This window comes from Heloderma suspectum, chromosome 4 (genome assembly GCF_057233095.1).
Source record: "Heloderma suspectum isolate Gila_16-S chromosome 4, 16-S_ref, whole genome shotgun sequence".
NCBI classification, from domain to species: domain Eukaryota; kingdom Metazoa; phylum Chordata; class Lepidosauria; order Squamata; family Helodermatidae; genus Heloderma; species Heloderma suspectum.
In genome coordinates this window covers 285,556,519-285,578,064 of record NC_139461.1, presented here as the reverse complement: position 1 = coordinate 285,578,064, position 21,546 = coordinate 285,556,519, and the positions used below count along the sequence as shown (strand labels likewise).

The window sequence follows — 21,546 nt, the reverse complement described above, 5'->3', positions numbered from 1 at the left end:
AAAACAAGCTATGGGCAATTATTATTATTTGCTTTGATGGTGGGGTTTGTTGTTGTTATTGTTGCATTGTGAATATCATAACCATGCTGTTGCTGTTTTCTAACAATCTGGCAGCCCAATATCGCATCAGCAACTGTATTTCTCCTAGCAGCAAAACTAATTATAACTTTTAGCAGAAGTGTTTGATGGTGCTGCTGTTTTCCTCCCTTTCTGATGAAGGTAAAAATGCACCATAGAATATGTGGTGATAATGTTAGTTAGGTTTCTTTGCCACTAGCCACCCACCCACCCCCCTCTGCCCCAATTCCTCTCTCTTTGGCGGGGGGGGGGGTGGAATATAAATTATTTCCATGCATATTCAGGAAATGAAGGCTTCTTCAGCAATCAAGCTAATAGTTTTTGCTTAATTACTTTTAGCTGATTTCATGCTCTCTTGACACATTGCTGATGGAACTAAACTATCCAAAAGCTACCAAACGCCACATTTTGCACTCGACATTTTGTAAGAAATGGGGAAAAAATTAAACATCTTGAGTGAGGTTCAGCAAAGCAGCTGGTTCTAGCAAGCCTTTAGAAGTGTCATCTTTTGGTGTTAAGATGATAAAAGCATAGAGCACCTTGACATGAATTGTCTTCACAGCTGCTGGATGGTGCCCGGCCTTTAATATCTTCCTTTTCCTTCTCTGGAGATTAGTACGCAGACATGAGGACAGTGCAAGCATGTATGGAGCTGAGCCAAAACAGGCATTGTGGTTTGGGGGGGTTGCTTTTGTTACTGCCCCCAAAATCTCCATTTTTCTTTAGTCTTTCACTGCCCTGTCAAAATTCCAGTTTTTTGGGAGTCGGAGGGACTGTGCAAAAGATCCCAAAGGCTGTTTTTTTTTAAGACTGCAGGAACCATACAGCTAGGGCAGCTCAAAGACATTTCAAAACTAAGGGAGCTGTGAAGTCCCTGAACATCTCAGGACTCTCCCCTTATGCACCTCAGCTGCTTATTCCTGTTTGATGGCTGTCAGGTCATACATTAAAATGAACAGTTGGAGCACATTATGGAAGAACTGTGACAGTGCCTGTTTTCTTTCTCACAGGTGTTGGGAGTTAAGAGTAGGAATGGATGGAACTGTCTGTTTTGCTTTCTATAACATTCACTTTTTTTCAAGCACCAATTCATTCTGTCCTGCTTTTGCATCAGTTTGTGAATTTGTTAAAAAGTCCGCACAAAAACTCATATACATTTTTGTTTGCATTTGTGTACACATGAAAATTCATCTATATTTGTATATGCAATTTCCCCTAATGGCATACAAAATTGCCTATTTTTGTATGCTTTAAAAAAAAAAACAACCAAAGAACTGCATTGCAAGATTCAGACAAGTGCAAAAACTGAAGGATAATTGCGTTCTGGTTCACATATTAGTTTGGGAAGTGTGAATTCAGTTCGCTCATATTAAAATGTGCTCCATCCCTAGTTAAGAGCCATTTGGCCATGTCTCACCTCACCTGTGTCGGAAAATGGTCCAGGAAGCCTCTAAGCAGGATTGAGCCCTGTGGCACACTGGTTTCCTATCTCTACACAAAAGACAAGCTTGAACATGACCACTCAGTAGGTCACACATGGTAGGAGGAGAAGTAGACAAATACCTGGTCCCAAATTCATTTTTGTTCTGTAGCAGCCATGTTGGGGGTCAGACTAAGTCAGACTTTCTGCTACAGTTCGAGGTAATGTGCCTGGGGGAATCACTTGCAAGGGGGAATCAGTGGGTGAGGGAAAGGGTTAAGCACTACCTTCCTGCGTGCTGATTCTCCTCCATGCCCCTACATTAGTTTTATGTAGGCAAGAAACCGGCCTGATTAGCACAATCAGAGGGTAATTAACAAGCTCCTGTGCTAGTTGTGTGCTGGCTGGATTTGCATGATTATACTCGCCAGCATGGCTTCTCATGTCATCCGAACCTGGCGAGGGTGGCTTGTTGGGGTGGGTAACAAATGACCCAGAACTCATGGGCTGTTGTAAGGTTGTGGGGTGGTTTCTTACCCAGCCCAGCAATCCACCCTCACTGGGTTTGCACGACATGAGAAGCCATGCCAGTGAGGGTAATTATGCAGATCTGGCTGGCATGCAGCTGGCACATGCAGGATGGTTTGCCACGGTGACTTAGTAACTAGCCTGTGATCATGCAAGCCGGGCCAGTGTATGAAACCCCACATATCCTCATAGCATCTGGTTCTGCCCCAATAATCACTTCCAGGTGACCCGGTAGGGAAGCTTTTGTAAAACAGAAGAGAGGTGCTTCTCTCCCCACCCTTTCAGGCCATCAGTGCACCACAAATGCAGGGCCAAGCGGTAGGGTGGCCAATTATGATTTGCCAAAAAAGAGGATATGCATCACCAAAACAGAGGACAAAAGAGAGCACTGATTTGCATGTGCTACTTTATATGTATAGATGCAATTTTAGAAATGATTATTTGACTTTTAATAGAAATATATGACAGCTCTCCATGGTGTGGAAGACTGTGACCAGGTGACCTGCATGCCTGTCTCTTCAGTCTGCTGTCCAGGTGCTAATTGGTGACAGGCAATATTTCTTATGGTTCTTTCTCTTTAAACTGGAACTGGACAGGTCAGCCCTTCAAACTGAGGGCAGTCCTCTGGCAGTCCCTTCAAGTAGAGGACTGTCCTCTGTAAAAGAGGACACCTGGCCACCATACCAAACAGGCTAGTAAAAAAAAAAAAAGTTATGTGTTAGCGACTTTGATGGACTTTATTTGCAAAGCTGCACTGGAAGTCCTGCTGGCATTTCTAGGGATAGGTGAGAAATTTGCTCAATCGATGTGTTTTTTAACAGATTTACCCAATCTGCAACTCCTGGAATGGAACACATAAATGGATACAATTTGCAGTTGGGTATCCGTAATTTCCAAGGTTGCAAAGTGTTCTGCAAAAGTAGGAAAAAAATGTGTTTGGCAATATGCCGCATTTGAAAAACGCGCACAAAATTCTGCGTACATTTCTAAAATGCACACAAACATGCTTTAGTCAACGGGGGAATGCTTCCATTAATGTGTCCATTTGAAAAACGGGCGACAAAATATGTATGGGCGGGGTTCCTTAAAACAACAATAACAACCTTGGATGGAAGCAGCACGGAATGTGGAGGTAGGAAAAGGAGGAACTCCGTGGAAACAGAATTGACAGATCTGCTCATCCCTAGGCATTTCTTCCCATTCTGTAGTCTGAATGTAAAACATACATTAGCCAGAACATGCATTTGGTTTTAAAATAGGTCTCTTCTGCTTTCTGTCCTTTATTAACAATTTTCATGATAGTTTCACCAATAGTTCAGGAGAGGCTCAAGGCACTGTTGATGTGAAATTATCCTCAGTTTTCATGTAGAATTATTCTGGCTGGTTTCCCACATTTTGGTACATGTGACAAAGAATTCAAATAGCATTCCCATGAGATTATTAATTTTTTTTTGTTCAGTCGTTCAGTCGTGTCCGACTCTTCGTGACCCCATGGACCATAGCATGCCAGGCCTTCCTGTCCTGCGCTCTCTCCCGGAGCGTGCTCAAGTTCATATTCATTGCATCCGTGATGCTATCTAGCCATCTCATCCTCTGCCGTCCCCTTCTCCTTTTGCCTTCAGTCTTTCCCAGCATCAGGGTCTTTTCCAGGGAGTTTTCTCTTCGCATTAGGTGGCCAAAATATTGGAGCTTCAGCTTCATTATCTGTCCTTCCAATGAGCACTCAGGGTTGATTTCCTTTAGGATGGACTGATTTGACCTCCTTGCAGTCCAGGGGACTCGTAAGAGTCTTCTCCAGCACCACAGTTCGAAAGCATCAGCAAATTTCCTCATTTCTTTTCTGTTATTATTTCAAGATTCCAACAACCTTTTGGTTCTATTTGGGTTGAATTCTGATAGGATTTCTGGATTTCAGAATGTTATATTTGATTTTGCACATACACCTGAAATTGTAGGGGGGAAATAAAGAAATACACAAAATAAATATCAAAAACTGCCATTCCCAACTTTTAAAAATATAAAATATTGTTAAAATATTTGGGTGATTGCATTATTATATTATATAATATTATATATTATATTATAATCTATTTCACTATTGTGCATCATGCCATTTGTTTTTTAAATGGGATTCCATTTTGGGGGGGAGATGCATTTCTTAATTTATGTTTGTTGTGTTTTTACTTACTGCCTGGGGTGGGAAACAAATGGGATGGTTTCAAAGTAGAAGGGGGGGGGAAGTGGGATGGTGGGCCAGGCTCAAATATGTGCCTGAAAAATCTCACCCCATTCCCCCTTGTCTTCAAGTAAAGTGTTTACTGCAAAGAGACAGAAAAGGTAGCAGGAATCCCCTCTCACCCAGCATGCAAAATTGTGGAAATTAATATAGTTCTGTAACAAGACTGGATCTTAGCATTTTCAGTTCTGTTTCAGTAAACATAACCAACACAGCAGAACCTCAAAATCAAGGTTGGAAACCAGCAGAGACAGATTCCATAAGCACCCCTAAATTATGATGAATGATAATAGAGAATGTGCAGTCCTTTAATGTCCTCCCCGCCCCCCCAAAAAAGACTGCTATCTGAGAAAAGCCACTTCATAGTACCCAGGGCGGGTGTCAAGAGTAAGCATAGTTGGGCACCTGCTAAGGGCCCACAACCAAGCAGGAGCCCACTGACAAGAGCCCCTGGAGTTGCTCTTCCTGTTCACCATGGCAACCTGCTTGTTCACCTGCCTCAGCTCTGGCCCAGAAAACAACGGTGGTGAGAAGGAGGCTCAGCAGATGCCACTGCCGACTTGCTCACTGGCCCTATAGCAAGTGGTAGCAATAATAAGAGAGAGGATAAGGAGAAACAGCAGCTGGTGACAATGGCAGTGAGAAGGTAGAGTCACTGAGGGAGCAGCCCAGAATACCTTGTCCAAAGGCCCTCAAAACCTGGTGTATCACCCCTGCAGTGGGCGTTGAATTCTTAGGTTAGAGGCGCCAAGATAGTGATACATCAGACTCAAAGGTTTACTTACAAGGAGTACTGTATTGGGTAACTTACAGCACACAGGCGTACCCAATGGTTGGATCACACAGTTTCTCTGAACCATGAGCCATTGGGTCAAATGGGGTTTATACACCTGGAGACAGAAGTGATAATACCTAATCATGGTAAGGCCCACTAAAAAAAAAAATCTTCCATTGTTGTTGTTCAGTCGTTCAGTCGTGCCCGACTCTTCGTGACCCCATGGACCATAGCACGCCAGGCCTTCCTGTCCTGCGCTCTCTCCCGGAGCGTGCTCAAGTTCATATTCATTGCATCCGTGATGCTATCTAGCCATCTCATCCTCTGCCGTCCCCTTCTCCTTTTGCCTTCAGTCTTTCCCAGCATCAGGGTCTTTTCCAGGGAGTTTTCTCTTCGCATTAGGTGGCCAAAATATTGGAGCTTCAGCTTCATTATCTGTCCTTCCAATGAGCACTCAGGGTTGATTTCCTTTAGGATGGACTGATTTGACCTCCTTGCAGTCCAGGGCACTCGTAAGAGTCTTCTCCAGCACCACAGTTCGAAAGCATCAATTCTTCGGCGCTCAGCCTTCCTTACAGTCCAGCTCTCACAGCCATACATTACTACTGGGAAAACCATAGCTTTGATTAGACGGACCTTTGTCGGCAAGGTGATGTCTCTGCTTCTTACTATGCTGTCTAGGTTGGCCATAGCTTTCCTCCCAAGGAGCAAGCGTCTTTTAATTTCATGGCTACAGTCACCGTCTGCGGTGATCTTGGAACCCAAGAAAGTAAAATCTGTCACTGCTTCCATTTCTTCCCCTTCCATATGCCAGGAAGTGATGGGGCCAGATGCCATGATCTTAGTTTTTTTAATGTTGAGTTTCAAACCAGCTTTTGCACTCTCCTCTTTCACCCTCAACAAGAGGCTCTTGAGATCCTCTTCGCTTTCTGCCATTAGGGTGGTATCGTCTGCATATCGGAGGTTGTTGATAATTCTCCCAGCAATCTTAATTCCGACCTCTGATTCATCCAACCCGGCATTTCTCATGATGTACTCTGCATATAAGTTAAATAAGCAGGGTGACAATATGCAGCCTTGTCGTACTCCTTTCCCAATTTTGAACCAATCGGTTGTTCCATGTCTGGTTCTTACTGTTGCTTCTTGACCCTCGTACAGGTTTCTCAGGAGACAGGTAAGGTGGTCTGGTACTCCCATCACTTTAAGAATTTGCCACAGTTTGTTGTGATCCACACAATCAAAGGCTTTAGCATAGTCAATGAAGCAGAAATAGACGTTTTTCTGGAATTCTCTTGCTTTCTCCATGATGCAGCGAATGTTGGCAATTTGATCTCTAGTTCCTCTGCCTCTTCTAAACCCAGCTTGTACTTCCGGTAATTCTCGGTGCCTTGTTGTGGCGAAGGGGCTTGCGTAACTCAATGAAGCCATAAGCTATGCCGTGAAGGGCCACCCAAGACGGACAGGTCATGGCAGAGAGTTCTGACAAAATGTGGTCCACTGGAGAAGGAAATGGCAACCCACTCCAGTATTCTTGCCAAGAAAACCCCATGGAATGTATCTTCCATTAGATCCCATTATATCCATCTCTATTCCACTGTGTGTGGTAGATTCATGCCCAAACATGATAAAGGCACACACACAATGCGTATGATAGGATGTTTTTGGTGTAAGCGTTTAAAATTTTACACTGATTGTCCCTAAGTTACTTAACACTAATACATTACTAGGAGTCACAAAAATTCAATCAGGGACTAATTCACTTGCATTGGTGGGAACAATTCAATGCGCAGGAAAGCTCTCTTGGAAGCAGCTGTCGCTGTGTTCCTGGAATCCTGCCTGTGTATATTGAGGTTTACGTTCCAAGACAGCAATATCATTAAGGGCCAATACCTTTTGGCAGTGGCCCTGAGAAGAATCTGATGTTGCACTACAAAATCTATGCTGTGCTTGAGCAGGTGAATTATAACAGCCCTCCGTCAGTTAAAAGCATAATGGAAGAGACTGTGAGCATTGCATCACACGCCTAAAGAGAGTGTGGTTTGGCAACACGCACACAGACATGGGGCAAGCACTTGGCCAGTAGGATGGCCGTTTACGCATCTCCAAAAAGGAGGAAATACACCACCAAAAAAGAGGACAAAAGAGGCTGCAGATTTGCATAAAAACTGCATATGGTAATTTACATGTATAAATGCAAATTTAGAAATAAATACTATTTTATAGAAATTATTCATATAGAAATGCAATCTTATAGTGGGGAGGTGTCCTGTTCCGTCTGCTGTCCTGGTGCTGTTGATGGGTAACTTTGCCTCTGCTCTTCCTTCTTATCCTGACTTGGATTGGATAGTTATTCAAATGTAGGACAATCCTCTGGCAGCTCTTCCAATAGAGGACTGTCCTCTGTAAGAGAGGACACATGGCCAGTACTACTGAACCAGTGTGGTGGCAGGAAGAAAGGTTAAGAAACCCAGGGTGGGGGGGAAATCAGATGAATTCAGTTGATCGCCCTTGTATCTTTTTGTTTTGAATTCTCAGGTAGGTATTGAATAAGGCACTGTTGTTGATAACCTTTAAAGCCTTGAATTACTTGGGTCCAGGATACCCTAGGATCTGGTGGAGAGGGCCTTGTTGGTGATCCTCCTATGGTGGAGGTAAGGTTGGCTCGTGAGGTTTGTTTGGCCCCCTCACTCACTGCTTTCCAATGGTTAGTGAAAACTTCCCTGCTCTGGCAAGCTTTTGCCTTGCTATGCAGGTGATATCTGATGTGGTAGAGTATTACCTAGGGCTTTTTTCACTTGTATATCGCTTTATATTTTTGTTTTATTATGTGACTGTGATATGTGAATCACATGTTGTGATTTTATTATGGATTGCAGTGCTTTTAGTTGCTGTGGGCCACTCTGAGGAATGTGAATGCTTTAGAAGAATGAGATATAAACCCTTTGAAATAAATGAATAGATTAAAAAGATATATATGTGGTGATTCTGCACAAGTGCAGAAAAATAAAATTGTAGAGGGCATACTGTTCAGTGCTCTAGCAATCTTAGGTTTCATTTTGAGAAAAAGCAGCTTTCTGGGCCTTAACGTTGTGAAGATATGCTTGAAAGTGTGTGAGCAATGCCTGATGGTTATTTATTTATTTGTTTGTTTGTTTGATTTGTGCCCTACCTTTCTACCAAAAATGTTTCAAGGTAGCTGAAACCTCAGGATGAAACCAGAGGGATGAACAAGTGATCAAAGGGTTGGGCTTTCGTGCCTTGAGTAGCTCCTTGGTTGTCTCTATGACTGGGTGATGCAGAACAAGTTAAGCAAAACAGGAAAGACTGCAACATGTATATGGGTTGTAGAATTTGACTTTTCGTGGTATAGGTTAAAGAAAAACACACACAGCAAAGCAAAACACAGACAGCAGCAGTACACGTGCCCCAGAGAATCCATCACCAGGCCCAAGGTTGCAACATTTGTTTTGCTGCGAAGCAAATTTTTAGCTTTCAACTTTTAAAAATGTGATTTATGACTTTAACACCAGGCTCCCTTGTTTAAATAGCATTGAAAGGCAACTTTGGCCTTTTTATTACCTTTCTATTATTTGAATCATCAATCCTCCACTGCACCCTTCAAGGGTCTCAGAGCTAAGGCTGAACCAAACTGGGATGGTAGGTGAAAAGGGGGCAAAACTGCCTTCCCTCTTTCTTATTTTGGGGCTAGGGACATGTGATTTGGGGAGGGGAAACTTATTGGAGCTCCCTTACTCTGGTCAGCTGGTGGCCACTATCTCCCACCCACCCCAGCAAATGCCTTGTTCCAAGGGGTATTCTGGAGAAAAATGCCCAAATGGCAGCCATCATTAGTCGAAGATGGGTCAGGGGGAGAAGGCCATCTTTGAAAGCTTGTAGCATCCGAGCAGGTGCACGTCAGAGAAGGCAGTCAGTGGAGGCTGGTGGCTCTTATGGTGGATAGCTCCTTTAGTGTTCTGAGTGGTTCTCACTGAAACCCAGAGCAGATGCACCGCCCCACTGACATCGGAGCCACCAGCCTCCACTGAAGGCAGTCCTTAAGCTACAGTGGTCCCAACCCATTTAGGACTTTAAACATTAAGGCCAGCACTTTGATATGTGTCAGGAGCGGCCTTGCTGCCTTCCGAAATCCTCTAGTAGCCAGAATCAACACACAGACAATAGGGCTCTTCTCCAAGGCTTTATATCCATTCAACCTAATGACGCTTACAGATGCTAATTGCAAGAGCCTAACGGGGGAAACTTAAGAGAGCTGCCTAGTTGGGGTTTCTAGCCTTAGTGAATCAGTTGATCTCCATTTGGAGGTAAAGGCGGGAAGCCTCTGAACTTAAGGGCTAGGAGGCGAAAGTCCACCCCTTTCCCATGGGGCATCAGGGCACAGCTGTTGACGTCACACCAAGTGGGCTGAGCACCTCCTCTCGGCGCCCTCCATCTCCCACTTGTCCCTACGCCAGCACCCAGTGTCCCAAAGCTCCAGTTGTCCCTCCCCCTGCCTGCCAGGGTCACTACCACTCTCAGGAAGGTGAGCAGGGAGGGGCTGTCCCTTTGGCAGCGCCTCCGAACTGCATGCGAGTTCCTCTCCCATGGTCTCTATCGCTTCCTCAGAATCAGAACTGCTTTGGGGCTCTATGGGCTCTGATCCAACCCTGACAGTATGTACCTAAGAACAGACCAGAGGCCAGTGCAATTGTTTTGAAACTGGTGAGTATGCTGGCACCAATTAGCAAAATTAGTATGTTGAAACAGCTGCAGTTTCCAAAAAGTCTTCGAAGGACGCTCCACATTCAGTGCGTTGCAGAGCCAGTGCATTGGAGTGTTGGACTAGCATTGGAGAAGATGAAGCTCATCTCCCCACTCAGCCATGACACTCACTGGGTGAGCTTGGGCCAGTCACCCCTCAGCCTAACATACTTCACTTACCTGTAGTGAGGATAAAGAAGTAGGGGAGAACCCATGTACAACATCCATGAGCTCCTTGGAGGAAGGTTGAGATAAAATGTGATAAATAAACTAACTAAACAAATAATCCAAATAGGATATTACCGGAGTATGGATAGCTGCTATATAAAGTACGTGGTCAGGTGACCCAATGATTTTAGGCAATGTAATATGTACTGATATGTCATGTGAAATCTTGACAAGTACCATGTTTTTAGCATCTTGATCCACCAGGAGATATAACGTGTGACTGTGACTGGAAATGGCAGTTTCTTTCTACTATAAGAGGAAGGTCTCTATTCATCTTGTTTCCTTTTGATTCTTCACCAAGCAGGTAGATGCACATGGAATCTGATGCACTGTGACCACTGTAGTATTTGCATTTGGTAGGAAAGATAATAAACATTCAAAAAGTGTTTATTATCTTTTAGGAGCTAACCAATTTATTCTAGTCTGAGCTTTCATAGGCTACAGCCTACTGCTTCAGATACATAAAGTGGATTAGAAAGTGATGGGAGTATGCAGGCTGAGGCACAGTTCAGGATAAACCAAGTTAAGGAGGGAACTAAACATAAAGGGAACGTATGAAAAACTCTCTTGATTGCAAAGACGACAAGTATGAATATGGTACATAATCTAAACATTTGTTAAATGCATTAAACATAAGAACATAAGAAGAGCCACACTGGATCAGACCAAGAGTCCATCTACTCCAGAATTCTGTTCACACAGTGGCTGAACAGCTGCCCCCAAGGAAACCCCCAAGCAGGGCATGAGTTCAACAGCACCCTCCCACCCATGTTTCCCAGCAACTGGTGTACATACTGCTTCTGATACTGGAGGTAGCATTTAGCCATCAGGACTAGTAGCCATCGATAGCATTATCTGCCATGAATTTGTCCAATCCCCTTTTAAAGCGTTCCAAATGGGTGGCTATCACTACACCTTGTGGAAGTGAATTCCATAGTTTAACTATGTGCTATGAGAAGAATTACTTCCTTTTATCTGTCCTGAATCTCCCACCAATCAGCTTCATGGGATGACCCCAAGTTCTACTATTATAAGAGAGAGAAAAAAATGTCTCCTACCTGCTTGCTCCACACCATGTATAATGCATAAATCTTGACTGGTCCCAGGAGGACCTAGGCTTCTGAGCATCTATAGTTGGAGGTCCTGGCAACTGTATACAGATCTTTATTTCATGTACTATCATAGAACAATTCAAAGGCATTACTTAACACATTTTTTTTAATAAATTACAGCAGTAATTCACCACCAAGAGCAAAACAAATTTCCTATTGTCCTTCACTTTGAGTGAATAATTTGGTCTGGAACCAGACAAACCAACAAACAAATGTTTTTAATGACCTAACTGTAGAAGGAGAGCTCATTTATACCACCTAAATCAGTCTTCCCTCACCTGGTGCCCTCCAGCTGTTTGGACAGCAACTCCCAGCATCCCTAACCATTGGCCATACTGGCTGGGGCTGATGGGAATTGAAGTCCAAAACATCTGGAGGGCTCCAGGTTGGGGAAGGCTAAATGTTGCAACAAGAGTACTTTACAGAAGCACGTTTCATTTCTTGTTTTTCTTACAAATAATCATCATGAATGTGCAGTTTTACAGGTTTATTGCCTTATGTTTCATTTGTGATATTGAGGTCAATATGTGAGAGACAATCAAATGAACTCCATTTTTCAATGGCACTAACTACTTTCTGTTTTGTTTGCAGATTTTGGCTATCATTTCCATCATGTTCATCGTCCTCTCGACGATCGCTTTGTCACTCAACACTCTCCCCGAGCTCCAAGGCACCGACGAATATGGACATGCCACAGATAACCCCCAGTTAGCTCATGTGGAGGCAGTGTGCATTGCATGGTTTACCATGGAATACCTCTTACGGTTCCTCTCCTCTCCTAAGAAATGGAAGTTTTTCAAAGGTCCACTGAATGCTATTGACTTGTTAGCCATCTTACCCTATTACGTCACCATCTTCCTCACAGAATCAAACAAAAGTGTACTCCAGTTTCAGAATGTGCGGAGGGTGGTTCAGATTTTTCGTATCATGAGGATACTCCGAATTCTAAAGCTAGCCAGGCACTCCACTGGTTTGCAATCCCTAGGATTTACACTAAGGAGAAGCTACAATGAGCTTGGCTTGCTCATTTTGTTTTTGGCCATGGGCATTATGATCTTTTCGAGCTTAGTGTTTTTTGCAGAAAAAGATGAGGATGATACTAAATTCAAGAGCATCCCAGCCTCCTTCTGGTGGGCAACAATAACTATGACAACAGTTGGCTATGGGGACATCTACCCTAAAACACTCTTAGGTAAGATCGTTGGTGGGTTGTGCTGCATCGCTGGTGTCTTAGTGATTGCCCTCCCTATCCCTATCATTGTAAATAACTTTTCCGAGTTCTACAAGGAACAGAAGAGGCAGGAAAAAGCCATCAAGCGCAGAGAAGCACTTGAAAGGGCAAAAAGAAATGGGAGCATTGTGTCCATGAATATGAAGGATGCTTTTGCCCGTAGTATAGAACTGATGGACATAGTTGTTGAAAAGAAGGGAGAAAATGCAGGCAAAAAGGATAAAGTTCAGGACAATCATTTATCCCCAAACAAGTGGAAATGGGCCAAGAGATCGCTCTCTGAAACTAGCTCTAACAAATCTTTAGAGACAAAGGAACAAGGATCACCAGAAAAGGCTCGGTCTTCTTCTAGTCCTCAGCATCTGAATGTTCAGCAGTTGGAAGACATGTACAACAAAATGGCAAAAGCTCAGTCCCAGCCAAACCTCAACATGAAGGAGTCAAGTCAACCCAGCAAGCAAAAAGAAGAACTAGAAATGGAGGCCATTCCTGGCCCGATGGTCCCTTTGCTGACCACTCGGGCAGATGGAATAATTGACATGAGGAGCATGTCGAGTATTGACAGTTATATAAGCTGTGCTACAGAATTTCCTGACTCTGGGAGATACTCCCATAGCCCACTTACTACTCTGCCTAGCAAAGGAGGGAAAAATCCACTTCAGGATCCATATAAGCCAGAGGGAACCGGGGCCAAATTCATGGAGATAAAACCAAATCTTGAAAGCGGCCATTGTTCTACCTTTTTCATAGAGAGCCCCAAGAGTTCCATAAAAGTCACGAATCCTCTGAAATTAAGATCTCTGAAGGTTAACTTTATGGAAGAGGATGCCATACGACCTGCAGCATCAAATGTCCTGAGAATATATTCAGATCCCCTCAAGAACAGGGGAGCTACAGGGGCTGCTACAGATATTTCCGGACACTCTGATCGATCTTTAATGAGTCCAGAAACCTCTGTCTACACTACTGCAAGTGCTAGAACTCCCACAAAGTCACCGGAGAAGCAGGCAGCAATCGTTTTTAACTTCCATGATGCCGGAATACATAAATATATTGATGCTGACACCGATGATGAAGGTCAGTTGCTATATGACTCAAGCCCTCCAAAAGCCCCACCAGGAAACACAAGTCCCAAATACAGCATTTCACACAGTGGCTATTTAAGGCAAAGGGATAGTGTTTATAGAACAGAGAAGAACCACTTAGAGACTGCTGCTATACCGTCCTCACCCAAGCTTATAGGGCAAAATTGCGTTTATTCCATGGAAAGTATCACTGGAAGAACCCATGGTAACCAGGAAACTATCAAATTAGACAATCACATTTCACCTGAGGTTCACATATTGCCAGGTGGGGGAAGACATGGTAACACACACGATCAAAATTTCTGACTGTGCCCCAGAACTTTTGTTGAAAGCTGAAAAGGAATGCCTTTACACTCAACACACGAAGAAGAGCTTCTGCATGGCATGAACTTTTGACTGAAACAAGCCACGTGTTTTGTAAAAGCTAAGAGGATGCCCTTAAGGTGGGCTTAGGGATAAGATCTCCTCTGGATCCACTACAAAGTTGTTGCCCCAATTTTGCTACAGTCCTCAAGTAAAATGAAGATTGTGCAGCTTGATCGTAATTTGATCTCCTTTCCACTTCCTTTATTGAAGTCAGTGTGACCAAATGTTCCATTCACTCCCCATTTTTGATGGACCTCTTTTATGGCAATGCCAGTATCTGATTTGCATTACTCCCTTAAAGGAGGCCAACGCAGCCCCAGTCAAATACTGGAACAAATTGGTAAATGTGATACAGTTATCAGAATGCAGCACTTTTTGCTTAGAGGCAACTGTTCCAAACATCCCCATCTATGCCTTTTTCTCTGGTGGATACAAGGTCTAAAGGTAACAGGGTGGGCTTGGGTAGGTTTATGGTTAAGTTGCAGATTCAGTGAACTGAGAAATAAACTTTTTAAATTCTCTGCGTGTCCTTAATGCTTCAAGATTCATTGAGACCTGAAGTTTTATTTTTAAAATAGCAGGGTGAGTTGCACCACTTGTATCTAAATCCAAAATACCCCTTCAAAATTATATTTTAAAATTACATGTACCACTCTGCTAAAAGTAACACCAAATCTGAGATCAGGAAAGCAGTTAGGAAGGTAGTTTTCTTACTTAAAGACACTGGGGTGTGTGAAGGAGGTATTCTCACGTTCTTACACATGAGATAGAGTTATGTCAGTATTCTTGGAAGTGAATAAATGAGCAGGATCTCATCCTTTTGTGTAGGAAGGGGAGGGTATTCTTAAGAGGGTGCTCCCTCACAAAAAACCAATAGCTATATGAACTAAAGAAAAGTGCAGCCATTTACCATTCTGGAAAAAAAATGGCAGCATAAAGCTGGGAGTCCATACTGGTTTTAGGTTGGATCCAGAAATAGAACCCTCCAGAGGAGTTTTGGAGGGTTTGCAGGGGGCTTCGAAGCAGGGGGGATACAGGCCTTCCATGTGCGGTATCCCATTTCTGGATCCAATCCACTCTGAACAACTTGAGCACAAGAGTGTTTAACATAGATAGCATGAAAAGGCATTCAGTGTCTGCTCCCTGAATTATTTGCTCATCCTTTCAGGGCTTTCACCCAGCCTGTCCACCAAGCTAGAAGAATCTTTCTGGCCCAATTTTGCACTTAACTAGTGCAGAATGAAAAGATATGCAACTTTTAAATATATAAATATGCAAAATAAAATAAAAGTTGTTCCTAAGCAATTTGCCTGACCCTCCTCTCATTTGGACTGGTGTAAATCAGTATAGGCTCCCCTGGAGTTTCTCCAATGTCAAAGATGCATAAGTGGGAGGAGAATCAAGGCCAAGACCTTAATATGTTTCAACCATTTTATTTTTAAACTGTCCATTTTAAACAAAACTATAAACCACAACAGCAGCTTGGGATTTATAACGTATACTGTTACATCAAATCTAGTATCATTTCATTTTGTTGGTATTCAAAGCACTTTATGTTGATTTTATGATGGCTTTTGACAAAGGTGGAGTACAGAAGCAAAGAGAATGTATTTTTTAAAAATCTAGCACTTTAAAACAAGCACTATCTTGATTTGTGCCTCGTCATATCTGTGATTTGTTACCCACTCGGTAACGAGCTGCGCGATAACTGTGATGATAACACTTGATGTTGCGTCTGTTGTTACTGTAATATATATGTCATTGGAAGTTTGACCTCTCTTTCAGAGTATGGTGCACTCTTATTCAGGGCACATCGATGAGGGCTCACTGCACAGTAGAAGAGGTGGATGGCATAAGCAGAAGCCTTAGGTCACCACCATCCAAAAACGAACATTAAGGGACATGTATGAAATAGACTAGTTCATGCAAGAGATGTGATCTAGAGCACAGTTCTAGAGCCTGGCTAAAAGTAGCATAAAAAAACTTTGCAATCTTTTGCTTGCTTTGCCCTACAATAGAGGTTCTATTCTGTCCTTCTAGGAAGAAACCTGCAAAGGTACATTTGAAGTGCTTATCTGAGTAGAGTCAAAGCTTAGCTCTTGGAAAGAAAAAAAAAAGAAATAGCCCAGAAAAACAGATTGTATATAAGATTTTCACTGGCTGAGAATTAGAGAATTAGGAAGAATTAGTGAAGTTTGGCTTTTTGTCCAATACATCAGATGAATCCTTTTTCACCACAGGCGTTATAAGTGGAGTGCGTTGCACCTACTGTGTTGTGTAACTACTTGCATGCAACAGGCCTTGGTACGCAATTCTGAAATGAAAGTCTGCACATGATACACTGCATCTCTCTGAAAAAGATTACCAACCATCTGGATATAACCATTTTGTCAAGTAGCTACATTTTTGGTGTCAAATGCCTGTTTCGTTGGTCCTGAATGTAATTCTTGTCCGTTCAAGCTGTATTCTCCTTCCGCCTCTCATGCATGCAGCATGCACGGACAAAAGCAATAACCACATGTTCATCCAAGACATTGTTATGGGTTGTAATTATTGCTTTGTTAAGTTAGTCATTTACACACGATTGTATGTAGGTATGGATATTTTGCACATTTGTTCAGTTATCCAGAAATCCAGTACCATTGGGATGTTTCCTGAGAGGTCTTACATCATTATCAAATCCATTCAGAGTCCACCACATCAAGATGTGGGTAAGATCAAATTGCGGGCAGTTTAGCCCAGTAATGGTGGTTCAACCTCGTTTCATGCAAGAAGTCACACAAAATAATCCAAAAGGTACCTCTGTTTACAAAAATATCAACAGAAGATCATATTTTAAAAGGATCAAGTCTTCAGACGTATTGATCCATCTTTGCTCATTCAAAAACTCTGTTTAGGGTGAATCCCATAGTAATTAATATAAGTGTACCTAGGAGAGCTGAATTAAGCTGCAACAATGAAATAATTTTTAGAGACTAATAATGCAGCAAATGAACTTCAGACATATTATTTGCAGAAATTCAGTCTAAAGCACACTTAAACTCATAGGGCTTACTTGTGAGTGAATGTGTTTAGGACTGGACCAACTCTAGAAATTTTAGCCAGGGAACCATTTGCAGTGGCAAAACTCATATGGAATTTAAGTAGGGGGTGGTGGTAAATTGTCTCAAAATTTGATTTACAAGGTGCCAAGTGTGGCCTCATCCAGAGAAGTATTGCTTATGCATAAGTTCCACACTGAAGCAAAAACAAGTGAAATAGGTCATTTGCAGGTCAAACCCCTAAATTATTTGTATTACAAGTCTGTCATGTCCATCATCAGCACAAATGTTTTAAAAAAAGAATTCAGGGAAAATACTTTTTGATAAATAAATAAGTAAATAAATGCTAAATAATAGTGATCTCCACATCACATATTTTAAAGCTGATTCTTTCATGTAAAAAGTTTTCAAAGTACTTGTATTTTTCATATCAGGAAAGCAAATGCATTTAAATGTAGCCATACAGAGCAATTATTTAGCGCATCAAATTATGCATTTGGTTCAGAGAGGGCAGTCAAATGAATTGTGGCATTTAAAAACAAACCTGGAAAATCAACTGGTGCAACTCTCCTTGTAACCAAAGGGCCCCCCCCCCCCGCTTTTTTTCTGCCTTGTGCAGATAAATGTGACACAATCTCTCATACATCAAGTCAAAACTTTTCAAGTAGCATTTTATTGGGTGACTTTTGACAGCTTGGTTCAAAAGTATCATAAAATATCTACCTTTTGAGTGTGAATCGCCAACATCCTAGAGATTTCTTATAGAAAGAGACTAATTAAAGCTGAGTATACAGTATGCTCAAAAAATCATTTCTTCTGTTTGTGAAAGTGTAATTCTAGCTCCCATTTTGTACCCAATGAAAAGCAAAGTATGGGTGTCTGGGGCAAGTCCCATTGACATGAGTGGGAATGGCACAAAACCATGGTAATGCTCCTGTATCTTCCATTCATTTCAGTGCGACTTGGACTGAAGAAGTTCCCAGTGGATTGTGTCCCATGATTAATTTAAATTCAATGACTGTATGTACAAAATCAGCATAGATATATGAGCACTGGGAAATCTACTCTGAACTGAAAAGCATTTGAAATAAAAGTGAAAATGCAAAGAATCACAGGTCTGCACTCATCACAAAATAAAAAGTAGTGCTTTGGGGAGGGGGGGGAACCTAATGCAAAAAAATCCACATGTATTTAAATTATACCTCTCTATAATTCGCTGTAGTCAACTTTATCACTAGGATACCCTAGGTTGACTGATTGTCTCTAAAGGAGCTGAGGTGAGATAGAACAGGAAGGGATGGACAACACTCAGTTTCAGGGCCAATTCTTTCCCAACCCCCGCCCTGGAACCTGTGGCTGTATGGCTGCAAAAGAAGTGATTTTTCCCCCTTAAAATTGACCTGTTTTGCTGCCATGCCGCCATACAGCTGAATTTGGATAGCAAACCACAACTTACTTTAAAACTAAAGAAAATGGGGTGGGGTTTGCAGCAGTGCCACCAAATTTTGGTGGCAAATTCAGCAGCAGTGGGGGCCACAGAAGGGGCCAGTGGGGACCCTGTGTTGCTCACCCCTGAGGTAGAATGAGCAAACACTCAGGGTGGTAAAGCTGCTCCTATGGCAGCTGGGGCTCAGAGCTAAAACAAAAAAGCAAAAGCCCCATGTGATGTATCTCTTGTTGGGTGGTACCATTTCAGACTTTTGGTGAGGGACTGAAAGTTTTGGACTAGGAGACCCCGGTTCAAATGCCTGCTCAGCCATGAAGGTCACTGGGTGATTTTGGGCCAGTCACTATTTCTCAACCTTCTGATGATAACATGGGGAGGGGAGAGTACCATGTATGCTGCCTTGAGCTCATGGGAGGAAAAGTGGGCTATAAATTAAATAAATAAATAAATAAATAAGAAAGATTCTAGCCTAGCTTTCCCCCTGACTTGCCCAGTTTTTATGTATAAACAGTATATTTTGCAGAGGAGCATTCAAACATTCAGTTCCAAATGTTGTCCCAGGTGGTCAGGGCTGGCTCCAGGTTTTAGCAGGTCCCCAGAAAAGTGCCCCCTCTTCCATTAGTGGGTCCTGGTGGGCTTACCTTGTGGCACCACTCGGAAGGAGTAGCAGCACTCTAAGCAAAACTGGGCACCTGCACCCAGCTGTCATATTTTCCTACAATTCCCCTGACATAGCACCACTCTGGGGCATTGTGGGAAATTAAGATGGCAGCCCGCACTGAGCTGCAGTTTCAATTTTCCACAATGTCCTGAATTGATGGTATGTTGGTGGTATTGTGGGAAATTAAGATGGTGGGTAGACCTCCCAGTGCCCAAGACAGGTAGCAGTGGCGGATCTTGCTGGGGCATTGGGGTTGCCCATGGATGCTGATTGCTGACACTGGCCTTGGAAATGGGGCAGCCAGCAATACATACATCAGGTGGAACTTCTCTTCTCTTAGCTCTTTCTTAAAGGTGCAGAGATGGAGGAGAGAAAGAAGAGAATCCAGCCAATGGAAGTGAGGTTAAGAGCTGAGAGAAAGTGGAATGAAAGAATCTTCCTTGGAGATGGACCATTAACTGAGATGGTGAGGAGGAGCTTACCAGGCCAGAAACACCTAAACTAACTCTAGCCATATGGTTTTCTTGACCTAATAAACTTTAACAACATGGAGAGGGGGATATAAAATCATCGCTTGCAGTTTGACCAATAGTATGTACCTTTGGTTATGCACCATATGTCAAGCAAGCCAGCTAATGGATTGCCGTTTATGCAGCCATGGAGCCTTGTACCTCTCATGCCTGTCTAGCATTTCACTTGCTTTTCACACAATCGACATCACCATGTTAACAAATGGGCTGAAAGAATGAGTGCAGACTTTGCACTTAGCTGGGAGGCAAAAATTCTGTCAGCTCCTCCTAGCTTTTTTTCTTTTTACCCCTTTTTCTCTTTAATGAGGAAAAGTAAGCGTATTTGTCATTGTGGTAGATTTCTCAGTGCCTTTCCTTAGAAATGTCACCTAAGCACACTTCAAGAAAATAAAGAGTATCATAGTCTGTCCTGTGAATGTCCACATTTTATGAAAGGCTTGGGAATTAATTATTGCAAAAGAAGGAAAAGATGACCCACAGAACACATATTTCCTCTCTGAACAGACTGTGTGGGAAAAGGCCGGAGGATTTTTTTTTCTGTGTATATCACGTTGCATCAAATCCAGTGTGACGTGTTTCCTTAGCGACTATGGCTATCATAAATGGTAGCCTTTTCTTCCCTTTGCAGCTAATAAGGTACAATATTTCTAAGCAAAACAGTATTCTTTCTGAAAAAAATGTAATGTATTGATAATATTTGTACCTATTATATATTTATGTATTGACGGAAGGTTGACTGGTACTAACTGATGATTCATATAACAGGGGTATTTCAAGCTCATGTGGAAGTCAGTAAAGCCACATTCTCTTGACTGATACATTCCATGTGACATTTGGCAGATCGGAACAATCTTCCAAAACACCCACACCATGCCATTAATACAACTGCTGAGTAAAGCAACCATAACAGTGGGTATTCTGTAACATGGGTACTACACTGTATATGGCCAAGGGTGGATTTACACAGCCTGTTCACAAAGTGGTTATCACATAATAACTTACTGTCGGTCCATTTTCCTCCATGTTGAGACCAGCTTAATTTAGGACACTGCATTTGCTTTCATGGCTGCTAACTTCCACTGTTGTACTTAATGCATTCCAAAAAAAGGAACATGGATAAACTCCAGTCATTGACATTTGAGGGAGAAACTTAACAGGTGCAGCTTTTCCTATTGTGGAGGTGCAGTGTTGGGGGAAATTGCATCTGTACAATTTTTCCTCACTGTCTCACATCCTAACAGCCAATAGCATCTGTCAGTTGACTCCCCTATTCATCTCCTCAAGAGTCCTTCATGAAGGAGCTAGCCAATCTAAATTTCATATATACCTATCCAAATCACCTTCAATGTGCTACCACATGAAGAGGGTCCTATACAATTTGGACATTCTTTTTTTTTAAGCTCCATATAATGTTCAAGATGGACATTTCCATCCACACGCCTATTAAATGGTTCTTGCAAGTGGTTGTGAGAATCCACTCTTGATGAGACAAGAGCATAGAGATTTCACTACCACTCTTTTCCTTAGTCCATTTTTCCTATATTATCAAATGTTATGCTTATAGATGGTAGGTCATGGAGGTTGCTTTATAAACAACCTGTCAGGGAGAATATGGCTTTAATAAAGTTCTGGTTGAAAGTACAGATGTTTGCTGTACCTCCGCCGGGTTGCCAATGTATTGGCTCTGTAAGTATCGATGTTGGGGGAAGTCACGTGGCTTTCATGCATTCCAGAATAGTCTATTTTTCTGTTCAGATAAAAAGAGAAAATATATATATAAATATATAGCTGTATTTTTAGCAAATTTATAATAGGGCAATCAAGTCAAAATTCCTCTTTTGTATTACAGAATAATATATTAGAATCTTTATTGTCAACCATTTCCATAGCTGAACTTCTGACTTCAATGTATGTGTGAGAAAGCGTGTGTGTGTGTCTGTTCTAAAGGAATGTTGCAATATCCCTCATTGAATCTTGTCTGCAAAAGATCAGAGAGTCTGCTGTTGTCATGTTTTTATATTCTCCTTATCTATCATATGTTTTATAATTG

General features: G+C 42.3%; 1 protein-coding gene across 1 annotated transcript in view; it reads left to right on the top strand.

Annotated features, from left to right (window-relative positions):
• The window catches only part of KCNB1 (potassium voltage-gated channel subfamily B member 1), a 299,115-nt gene extending 283,201 nt beyond the window's left edge, over positions 1-15,914 (top strand). The window contains exon 3 of the mRNA XM_084854107.1: positions 11,727-15,914. Coding sequence (XP_084710233.1) covers positions 11,727-13,757 — 2,031 coding nt within the window. The 3' untranslated portion in view covers positions 13,758-15,914. The remainder of the gene's footprint in view (positions 1-11,726) is intronic.
• Positions 15,915-21,546: the final 5,632 nt, after the last annotated feature.